At 38.5% G+C, this 12,041-nt stretch overlaps 1 protein-coding gene across 2 annotated transcripts in view; it reads left to right on the top strand.

The window, feature by feature from the left end:
- The first annotated feature begins 271 nt into the window (after positions 1-271).
- The window catches only part of SRFBP1 (serum response factor binding protein 1), a 62,075-nt gene continuing 50,305 nt past the window's right edge, over positions 272-12,041 (top strand). The window contains exon 1 of one of the 2 annotated variants that reach the window (XM_036403652.1): positions 272-357. In XM_036403652.1, the coding sequence (XP_036259545.1) occupies positions 328-357 (30 nt within the window). In that variant the 5' untranslated portion in view covers positions 272-327. The remainder of the gene's footprint in view (positions 358-12,041) is intronic. The other variant, XM_054517956.1, reaches the window with a different exon arrangement.

Below are 12,041 nucleotides of genomic sequence, written 5' to 3'. Positions count from 1 at the left end.
TAAGGACTACAAGCCTACATCGGCCGGATTAAGCCAACCAACCAGCCGGCCGGTCGGCGCTGCCGAGCACAGCCCCGCGCCGCGAAGCTTCAGGTTTCACCTGGGCCCAGGCGACCTCCTTAGGCTGGGCCCAGACACTCCGGGTACCGCCCCCTATCCGCACCGCCCGTCCCGGTGAGGCCCGGAGAGCGTCCCCAATCAAAGCTCTTTAACCCCCCGTTGAAGGCGGGCCCAGGGCGGGGCCGCGGCCCTTGCGCGCCTGCGCGCGGTTTCGCTTCTTGCGGCGGCGTGCGGGGCTCGGAGCGGCCTGCGCGGTTCTGTGGCGCCATGGCTCCTGTGCTGAACCTCAACAACGAGGTGAGACACCCGGGGCGCTGCTGGGAGCGGGCCGGGGGGCTTGGGCCGGGGAAGGGCCGGGGCAGCGGGTGGCGGGCGGCGGCAGATCGCCCTGCGAGCGAACTGGCTCGGGGCCGAGCCTCCCGCAGCCGGCGTGGCGGCCAGGAGCCGTGGGGGAGACCGCAGGTGACCGGCGCCGTCCGTCGGCGTGGGAAAACGCGTCCCATCGTGCTGGAGCTCCGCTGTGATGGAAACAAATATCCGTCGGCTGAAGTTGAGCTACTTGCGGGGGGTGGCACGCGATTCCGACACGTGTGCCTCGGTGCGGGTCCTGAGCCCGAGTGCCGTTCCATCACGCCTGCCTTGCTGTGTTTGTGTTCGCACTGAAGTTTTGCAGGTGATCTAGCGGACCCAGCAAAGCCCCAGCTGCCTGCCTCCTGGATAGCAAAGATATTGCCTTATTTTCTTGGACGTGGAGAGATTGAAAATAAAAAATGAATAGGTTACAGCTAACTTCTTCTTGTTCTGTAAGAAGTTTGTATTTCATGTTTATTTCAGTATATTTTTTTCTTCTTCTTCACTATAGTGTGAATTCGGTTATGTGTGTTTCACTTGTGACGGGTTTTGGTTACATATTTGCAAATCATTCTGCACAGTAAGCCTGACACAACTAAAGTAATGACTGTGGTGTATAGTTATAAAATGTAAAATAAATTATTTACCAATATCTGGATATTTCATGTCTCTATAACAGATACCCTCTGTGTATTTGTTACAGAGATGCCCTTGTAAGAATACATTTTAAGAGTAAAAATCGTATCTTCCTCTAATAAAGATGAAATGGAGGAAGTTTATTAGCACCATGTTTAAATGGATGACTTTTGAAAATGCAGTCTATTAAATAATATTTCGTGTCTATTCTTCCAATTTGCTAAGGGAAAGCAAATTGGAAGAATAGACACGAAATATTACTTAATTATAATTTAATTTATTTATTTTATATATTATATTTATAATTTAATTAATTAATTTAATTATGGAGCAGCTCTATTCTGTGCACCTGCAGCTTTCCACAGTCAGACAATACTGTGGGGATCATATGGGGTTTTTCCCATTGGGCCATATACAGCAGGTGTGATGGTTTTTGTTGCAGAGACAACCTTGTCACCCTTAAATAGCTGATAACTTGTTTGTCTTTGCTGGATTTGCAGGAATCCACTATCTGAAGGGAGTCTACAAGAAAGCTGGAGAGAGACTTTTCTCAAAGGCATGTAGAGATAGTATAAGAGGGAATGGCTTTAAATTGAAAGAGAGTAGATTTGGATTGGATATTAGGAAGGAATTCTATGCTGTGAGGGTGGTGAGGCACTAGTGTGTGTTGGCTGTGCATATGTGGATGCCCCGTCTCTGGAGGTGTTTAAGGCCAGGCTGGATGCACTCCAAGCAACCTGGTCCAGTGGGAGATGACTCTTCCCATTGCAGCAAGGTCAGAACCAGGTGGTCTTTAAGCTCCTTTTTAACCCAAACCATTCTATGAAATTCTGTGATATTATATATTTCAGGCTTTAATTCTAGCAAAGAAAGACTTCTGCTTTTAATTAATGTAAAATACCATGTCCTGCTAAATGGTGGAATCTTAAAGAGTTCTAGGATGATAGATTTCAAAATTTTTTTTACCAGTTCACCTTTTGTTTACAGGAAGAACAGATATTCTTAAGACCAATGTTTCCCAGTGAGATAAACTGGCACTTACTTTAATGTTAATTGACCTTTATTTTAATTACTTACTGTTTTTTGTTTTATATTAGTTGCTAAGAAATAGTTATAAGTGTCATAAAGCTTACTTGTTCTGCAGTGTCTTCTACATGGGGTGTATGTGTGCTTTGAAACTAGAGGACATTTAATTGCATGATGATTTAATGGTGATGATTTAGAAAATGCTCTGGGGAAATTAGACAAATAGTGGACTGTGATACCTTTGTCCTTTCTGAGAGCTTTTGAACTCACTGGTTAATTTCAGAGAAATTGGAAAGGAATGGAGACCTTAAAAGTTGTTGGGCTTTGGGTTTTTTTAATTATAATTTGCTTAAAGAATAATACCTCCATGGAGCAATAGTCTCCTAACTGTTCTGATCTGTGGGGAGCAAAGAATGCGAATGTTGTACTGTTTAGGTGACTGGATGAATAAGGGATTTAAGGTAGCTGTACAATGTTAAGGACCCAGGGTGAAAAGAGGAAATTGCAATTATTGTGATGAGGTGAAATAAGACAGAAAATAATAAGAAACCAATCATATTCACAAATAATTAGTTTAGACATTTCATTAATGTTTCCTTTCATGAAAAGTTGTTTATAGCAGTGTAAGTGCTTCAAAATATCACACTATTTTCATGTTAACGAGCAGGACTTGTGCCAAAAGTGTATAAATTATTTCTTTCGTTTAATTGAATATATACCTAGATAATAACAAAAAAAGTAAGGTCTTGGCAGAGGTCGCAGTCAGCAAGGTCCAGTAATTTTAGGAAGCTATCTTGCTGCTGGTAAATAGCATGGTACAGTTTCAGTGTGACTGCATGACTGAAAAATTGAGATTGAAAAGGGTTAAGAAACACAATTTTTTTGTAATGCAGGCATTGTATTACTGTATGGGATTGCTGCTTTTTGATTACTGGATGAGTTGGGTGGATGAAGGAGGGAGGGTGGGTGCAAAGGAAATAAAAACCACAAAATTGGAACAAAGTGAAATAGTGAAGACTAGAGTTTTTGGGAAAGAAGAAAATGCAGCATTTCTTACCATTTTCTACTCATTGCGTTCACTGGAACAAAGGAAAGCATAAGTCGTAGAATGAAAATTTCAGTTTTCCCATTCCATATTCACTGGATATGGTCTTACTTTTGAAGGGTTTGTCTGTATTAAGTCTAATGGTATCTCCAATTGTGGTAACTCTTACAAGCATGCATGCTGAAGGAATCATTTTAAAAACCTGTTGCTGTCTTGAATATGGTTCCTATTTTAAAAAGCTCTCTTAAGAAATTTCAGGTGTCTTGCCACAGAATAGCTTCCAAAGTTAAACTTTTCTGGAAACATTTGCTAGATGGCAGCACATAATCATCAACTACCATGGATAAGGGCAAGTTTAAAGGGAAATAGCTCATGTTTATTGTGAAAAAATTATCCTTGTTGGTCAGCAGTACACAATAGTATGAAGCAGAAGCTGTTGAATGGGAGTCCTACAGATTTCTAGGGTTTTTTTCAGCAGCTGTGTTTCTTAAATTATGTTGTTCTGCTTTTACGGTCCTAATCTGCTAATGATATTGAATTAATGCTACAAATTCAGTTCTCTTTCTATTCTCTTTTTTTTTGGATGGTATTGTGTTTGCAGCTACCTCAAGGAGCTATGCTGCAGAAAGTGCATGAAGCTAATGCAAATGAAGTCTGTATACAGTGTTTTAAAAATAAGTGTTCTTGTATATATACCTCCATGAGTGCTGTAATGGCTAAAGTTGAATAGTAGTAAGGCATCATATTATTAAAAGCAAATTCTTAAAGTTGAAAGTTGTTTCTGTGGGACACGTGAATCAAATTTTCCAAACTTGATTGGGTATCAAAACTTTGCTATCAGGTGAATTTTTCTCTTAAATTTGTAGTAATTAATCTTATGCAGACAAAATAGTTTTTCTCTGTATTTACAAAACTACAGGTTTTAGATAATAAAAGCTAATGTCTGCATAATGCTTGGTCATCTACAATAGAATTGTTCTTTTTCTTTCCTAAAAGGTAGGATCAAGATAAAAACATACCTTGAGAATGATGTGTGTGCACACCTATTTTTCAGCCTGCCAAGCAAAGTCCAGAATTAAAATTGTTATGTAGGGAGCTTAGTGATAAAGCTCAAGGTGATAAATTTCATTTATATTGTTTTGGGTCCCAGTACTTTGTGTTGTGATACTCTACATGGCAACACTCAGCTCTTCTACTCTTTAGATTTAGGGCAGACATCCTGGCCTCAGAATTAGCTGGGCAGCAGTTTAGGTCATGGCATGTTTAGAAAACAGTCTGGACATGTGAATTAAGAATTTAAATTGGTGTATTGCAAATTCAGGTATGAGTAGCGTGGCTGATAATGAAAAAAATCAGACAAAAAGCCACGGAGCATAACCTTAACTTAGGGAGAAACTGACATACAGTCTCTGGAAGTCTGAAACTTCAGTCTTGAGTTTTGGCTGTAGTTTAATAATTGTACAAAACTATATCTGTAGTTATTTAATCTTTTATCACAGTGCAAACGGAAGTAAATGTGTATTTGTAGTGCTTATATATAAAGACTGAGTTGCCTTGGTGTAGCGTGGGTAGATGTTGTGTTTGTCCTTAGGTGTTCAGATGCAGCTAAGACAGAAAACAAAAAGGAAAGAGCTATTGAAATTGCATTTATGCATGTCTTTGTTCACAAATTGAAGAAAGTTCATGTACATCCTTTGCAAGTAAATAACTTTTGGTCACCAAAGTTTCTCTATAGCAGTAAAGAGAATGTGGTCTGAACAGAATGTCAGGAAAGATTAGGGAGGGGGAAGTAGAGCGAGTCATTATTTCTTCCTGAAGCTGAATTGATTTCTATAACCAGGAACTGCATCATGTTTTTTGTAAGGTGCACTAAAAGTGAAAGATCTGAGTATTTACCCATGCTAGTCCTTCATGTATTATGTATTTCTAGTTTTTATACAGTACATCTAGCATGCTTAAATATTTTTTAATTGATAATAAAATTAACTTAAAGTTTTTTAGTCTTTGAATGGTCACCGTTTTTGCAAGAAGCATTCTGTACAAAGTGAGTATCTTCTGTATTTTCAGCCTTCTTCAACATTATGACTATTTTGTCATTCAGATGTGATATACCTCTCTGTGTTTTTATTGATTTAGGGTGATAAATTAGATACATAATTCAAAATCTTGTTTATTCAAGATCTGTTTTTTTACTCACATTTTATTCTATAGGAACCGAGAGAGTTGAAGCACCTTAAATGTTAAATATAAGGCTTTTTGTGGAGAATTGCTTTGCAGCTCAGACAGATGAGACGGTCCCCTGATGGAGTGTGATTCTCTAACTGTGGTTTCACAAATGTCTGGACTTGCTGCTTCTGAATCTGGGGCTTCTCACTGACCCATTCCAACCACGTGGTCTTGCCTCCCGCTTCTGTGCTCATAGGAAGTTTGTTGCTAGAGTAGTTTTCTGCTACAGATTGATGGTAACAATCTTACGGGGTTCTTACAAGCCAGTGGGAGCTGCAGCAATGTGGGACTTGACGTGGGTTGGATGGGTGCAAAGGTATAGAGATGGTCTGTCCCACCACAGTGAGTGAGCTGTTTGATTGGCTGATAGAGCTGTGCTGTATTTCATCTCACTTACGTGTTTCTCTGTAAGCAGTGGCTTTCTGTGAAATAAACATAGAATTTAAGGAGGGTATTGAACCATAAAAACCTACAATAGGGTGATGCATAATGTACAGTTATGTTGTCTGGCAGGTGTTTTGTTACAGAAATAGTGGTCAAGGCTGTGAAGGCAGGAGAACTACAGAGTTCAAAGGGGAAGCCAGATGAGCTCTTATATTTGTCTAATCTTGATAGCTTCACATAATGAGTTCCTAGGATTTTTAACTAGGAGACTAGTTAAAAATCGTCTTTAAAGAAGAATCTTAAAATTTCAGTGGTGTCAGGGTATACAGGTGCCTAGGATGCTCTGTGGTCAGAATTGAAGCTGTGGCTGCATACTGACACTGCCAAGATCTGTTTATCCCTGACAATTTGTGTTCTTAAATACTTCCTTGAACCTGATAATACAGTCTCTTGTATGTCACTAAGTTTATATTTATTTTATGGGAAATGTGGCTAAGGGGGGAAAAAACAGTCTCTTACCTGTTGCAAAAGAACAAGTTGCAGTCTGGTAATAAGTAGAGGAAAGTGTAGTATTTGAGTTGTTTTTCCAACAGTAATTAAGAAATTAACACCTATTGCTCTCAGGGACTTGTTGAAGCATGATGCTTCAATGGGCTTTCTTTTAAAATGCTCTTTACTATTGTGGGCAAATTGATATGAGCATTCAGATTTTTACTGTGTTTGATCCAAGGATCCAAATGGCTTCTATTACCTAAGGTATGTTTTGATATTTTAAAGTATATTCCTAAGCCTTCCTTACTGTGATGAAAAAGAATTCTAGATGGAAACTTTCAAGATAACACTGACAGAGTGCTGTAGACACTACCGTGTTTAAGGCAGTTCAGAATACTGGACAGTCAGTTCAGTGCAGTGATCCAGCATCTCACTGAAATAAAGTAGCTACCCCCAAAGATCTATTTTTATGCTGTCCCCTGGGCTATGAGGTAATTGAGGAATCCCTTAGGGCAATTTCATATTTGTGTCTGGTCTCCTCATATAAAGGAGAAGTGAGACTTGAGGTGAGGCATCTAACCAGTTACCTGGTATTGGACTGAGCTGTGAGTTATCTTAACTGCTCATAATTCAAGATACAGTCTTTTTCTTTAAGGCATGAAGCTGTCTGAGGGGGAAAATTTTTAATTTGGTGGCTTGTTATAAAACTTTCCAGTAATTGAGAAAGCTGATGGATAGGTTCCCTCAGTCTGAGGTGAGTTTATTCCTGTGAATCTCAATGACCAGCAGAGTGCACTAATCACAAATATTAACAAATACTCTTGCTGGGCTACTGTCTGGCAAAGGGTGATTTTATGGAATGAGGGGAGCCTGGTCATGTGTTTCACCAGTGGGAGCATTTCCATAGGAAAAGTCCTTGACTGTGCTCCAAGGGCTGCTTATCCAACAATTAGCACAAAATACATGAGCTCCCTGAAAGGAAAAACATGAACTCGGAACTCTTTACTCCTGAGAAAAATTCTTTTTGCTGGTCTATCGACAAGTTCCCTTGCTATTTTCTCTGTGGTTTATGAGCTGTATTTCATCCAGCACCTATACAGTGTGCTGGCCAAGCCATTTTCTTGAAGTAGAAACATTTACCCTCGACTCCTATACCAGGTTTTTTCAATTCTGTTAAGTGCCCAGCATCTAAGCTGTTCCTCAGATGGTAGACACCAGTTCTTGTTCTCTCCTGAGCTATCTGCCAGTATGGTTCACACATGTATCACAGCATCTCTGCCTCTTGGTCAGCTTAAGCTGGCTTGAAGTTCATGTGTGACCACTTCAAAATTATTCTTAAGGTAGAGTGGCTAGCACTTGGATGCTTTTGAAAAAGTATGGGTGCCTAGGATGCTTTGTGGTCAAATTGAAGCTGTGGCTGACTACTGGCACTGCCAAGTGTATATCCCTGTGTATCCCTGGCTCACACATGATCTTAAATACTTCCTTGAAGCTTGTTCTGCATTCTCTTAAATGTCACTAAAGTCAGTCTAAAGTCTTGGAAAGGCATATAAACAAGTTATGAGAACTGAGAAAAGATAAATTTCTGCACGATTCAAAACTAAATAGCTAATCTTTTCCATCAGTTCATTTCTTAGTATACTGGCAAATCACTGTATTTTTTCTGTATATTATAAGTCTATGCAAAGTTGGAAAGCAAACACGGCTTTCTTTTTAAACTCTGGAATACTTGGCAGGAGTCATTTTAGCTCTGTGGAAATGCATGTAAAAATTCTTGCATTAGTTTTGTTACTAATAAATAATTGTAGGCACAACAGTTTCTTGAAGAAGGAAAAGAAAGCTGTGCTACACAGAGCTTGATTTCTCTTTAAAACAGTTCAAGTGTTAAATTGCTGACATTCTTTTACAGACCATGTAAATGTCCTAAGGAAAAAGTCTTTCGAAAGCTTATGAAATTTCCAAACTTATACTCTGTGAGATAAAATTCTGAGGAACTGTGGCTTTTTTTTTCCCCCCTAGGAACTGTTCCAGCAGCTGTTTCTAAAGTTTCTAGAGTTGCCACATCATCAGTTTTACTAATATTAGCAGCAAATTCTGATTTGCTTGCTCTTCACACAGTTTTTTTTCAGCAGATTACTGAAGCAATTAACCATGGCTAACAAGGCAGTTTTTTACTTCTGACAGTGTTGTATACAGCCGTTATTGGACTACTGTACTTGAGGACAGGAATGAAAACCTTTTCTTAGCTCAAGTGGTTTATATAAAGTGTGTGTGGTAGGCCACGTAGGCTAGTAAGATGCTCTCATAAAGCAAAAACATCTGTGGTTCCTTGGTGTGGTAGCGTACAATAATGAAAAAAACATGCAAATGGTCATGGGAAACTTAGTAACTTTTACTTTAAGGGAACTGTGAGGTAGTTGCAGTACGCAGTGTAGTTTTTTTCATTAAATGTAATTTATGGCTATATATGCTTGAGTAAAATACAATTTAAAAATAGTTCCGTTACAGTAAATGGGCATAATTGCTTACTGCTGTCCTTGCAGAGGTCTTTCAGCAGCCTTTACATTGCTGGGTCTGGAACTTGGTGCTAAATGAAGAAGGGAGCAAGGCTGAAATAGGTGTGGTGTTAGACTTTTTCATAATAGGCTTTCAAATCTGGGGGCTTGGGGGAGGAGATGTTCCTATAAGAGAATAGTAGCCAGTTGTGAATTCATTGCAATTCCTCATTGGTATGCTATAATAAAATTCTTTTCAGTTTGTCTTGTGCTCCAGTAGTAAAGAGCAATTAATGGGGCCAACTACTAAATTCAGTGACTCTTTTGAATGTGTTTCAAGTCATATAAACTAAAGGGATTTAAAAGTCTTGTACTGATTTTGTCTGAAAAAATACCATTATGTTATTTCCTTTGCAAAGAGGGGTCACAATTATACCTGTTTATTCATATGGCATTTAATACCAAATGAAACTGTGCATAGAAAAAGAAGCTGAGGTGGGCAACTCTCTACAACTACCTAAAAGGAGGTTGTAGTGAGGTGGAGATTCGTCTCTTTTCCCAAGTAACAGGACAAGAGGAAATGGCATCAAGTTGTGCCAGATTGGCTGTTAGGGAAGATTTTTTCACCTAAAGGGTTGTCAAACACTGCAAGAGGATGCTCAGGGTAATGGCTGAATCATCATTCCTGGAAATATTTAAAGGTGTGTAGATGTGGCACTTGGGGACATGGTTCAGTGGTTGGCTTGGCAGTATTTGGTTTATAGTTAGGCTTTATCGTCTTAAAGGTGTTTTTCAATGTAAATGATTCTGTGAATCCTCTTTGCTGTTTAATGAGGACACATATGAGAAAATATAAAGTCATGTACGGGTACATTAATATAGCAAGAGATGAGCAGATAAAAGCTGTTTGCATGAGAGGCTGGTCAGAACTGTTCTGAAGGCACCTGGTTCAAAGGAATGAATGGTGGATTTCATCCAGAGGCAGGTGTCACTGAGGAAATGCTGCAGAGGTTGTGAATAGCACAGGAGAGCATACCTTACATGGATAAAATAGGAATTCCAAACAGTATAGAACAAAAGGGCAGTTAAGGTGATTGCTTGCTCAAAGGAAGGAAGGGGCTTGAAAGTATTTGAATATTAGAACAGACAAAAAAGATGGGTAGGAGATGGGGTGTGTTAAACAAGAAGAATAGGTGATGAAGATGAATGAGGAGAACTTATAAGGATAGGAAAGGGGAAATCAGTTTGGTAAGAAGCACCTAGAGATGGAAGAAGGTAGCAAGCTTCAGAAGAAGGAAATCTCCCAAAGAACCAGCACTTAGCGTGGAAGAAAAATTGTCAATGGCTGGACAATGAACGTGCTATTGGCCAGACACGTGAGAGTACTTGTTCTGTCACAACAGAGAAGGTTTTGCAAGAACCTTTAAGCATTGCTCCAAGTTGTTAGTAAGTAGTACTGGCATAGTTGTGTACAAATCTGTTCTAGATTTGGCATCTTGGCAACTGATGGAGAACAACTTATGGAAAGGTATTTAAATTAATGAATAGATGTCAGACATCTGGAAGGGATATTTTAAGCACTTTATTTCTTCTGCTTTTCATACTTGTCCTTTTCCCCAGTTTCTATTGATATCATGAAGAAGCTTCTAGGAAGAATGCAGATTATTAGATTTTTGGGGTTTTTTAAACCCAGACTTTCCCATGTGTTTGTGTTTATGAAGAATTTTCATCACGAAATTGTCTTGTTTTTTAAACTGATTTGAGGGAATATGGAACACTAACTGGTGTAACAAGGTATTTCTCCATTCCCACTAGCAAGAATTCTTACCATCCTTCCAAAAAGACAGAAGAGTAGATTATATGGTAGTGCTACTTAATTTTTTTTTTTGCATAAATCTATAAGTACTGAGAAAAAGTTTCCTCAAAAAATATAATTCATAGAGACATAATAGTAGAAAGCGCCTTAAGGGATGAGCAGTTTTTCTGTGAGAAGTAGGAAAGTATTTCAGAATTTGTCAGGCCAATCATGCTGCAGCATGTTTGAAGCCAATGGAAGTTTACCTCATGTTCTGGTGATTTTCATAGTCTTTGGTTGAATATTTATCCTGTTTGGAAGTGTAAATCAAAAAGATCTGTGATGCAAATTTGGATTTCCCTTATAGGAGGTTTTTATCAGAGTGTATTTCCTGAGGCCATGGCTTTTGCTGGTCACTGGCATACTCTAGGTCTGAACAGGAGTTGGTTGTGCTTACTTGCACTCACTGGATGCATTTTGATACTTACTTTTTTTTTAAGAAGAAAGGCAAAAGTACCAAATACTTTGAAAGTCATAAACCACAAACGTATTTTTTCTGATTTCCCTATTTTCTTGTTCTCTTTTCTTTTTTTTAACAAAGAATTTTTTCCTTTAAAAATGTGGATACTAAATCTTTCTTACTTGTTTCTCAATAACTTTTTTCCCAGGCATAAGAAGAAAGTGGTTATGATTTTTTTTTGTTATTATTAATTTTTTTTGTCCTCCTGGAAGTCCACTCACTCATTTTTATGTGATCAGTGTTTTAGATTTAACATCTTTCTGTGCTTTTCTTATCGTGCCATGTCATTCCATGACATACCACTCTACTTACTTCACACTAACTGTGTGAAGTTTTTTGTTATGGTCTTGTGATGCTACTTTTATAGATTATTTCTTTGTCTTTCTAAATGTTATACATGCCATATCAGAACATCCGACAAGGAAGCACAGCCTTAAAAGTTATAGTTTAGAGAGGAGAAACTTCTATTGTTATTTTAAAATATACTTGCAGGACTGAAATTTCTTTGGGCTGTGAGGAGAGTGTAATAGAGAGAGCTGCTTATCCCTCCAAAATGTATCAATATGGTGGTGAAAATTAGCTGTAACTGTTGCAAGGTGTAACTTGAGGCGTGGTTTGCTTCTATCCAGAACACGGACTTCTGCATGAGCAGCAGAAGTTGATTGCTGTTCCTTTTGTTGATAGTTGATCATTCCCTTTTTTTATGAGAATATTCACATACCTAAATAGCCTTCCAGCCTTTTTCTAGTACTTAGGCCTCTTCATACTTGTGTTGACAGAGAACAAACTTTACAGAGGAGGAGTTTGAAGAAAAATTAAATTTAAATTTTAAAACAAATGTAATTTTTCTTATCATAGTAAGATTTCATAATGCAGGCAAAATGTGTATTTATGGTCAATCTAAAAATTGTGATATTTAGCTAATTTTTTTATCATTCAGATTTAGGGAGAAACGGAACATGATTTAGTAGGTATTTCTCCAACTTCATCATTCCTATCCTGATGCTGTTT

The sequence above is a fragment of the Molothrus ater genome, chromosome Z (genome assembly GCF_012460135.2).
Source record: "Molothrus ater isolate BHLD 08-10-18 breed brown headed cowbird chromosome Z, BPBGC_Mater_1.1, whole genome shotgun sequence".
NCBI classification, from domain to species: Eukaryota; Metazoa; Chordata; class Aves; order Passeriformes; family Icteridae; genus Molothrus; species Molothrus ater.
The sequence above is the reverse complement of the archived record's forward strand: the minus strand, read 5'-3'. Positions and strand labels throughout refer to the sequence as shown.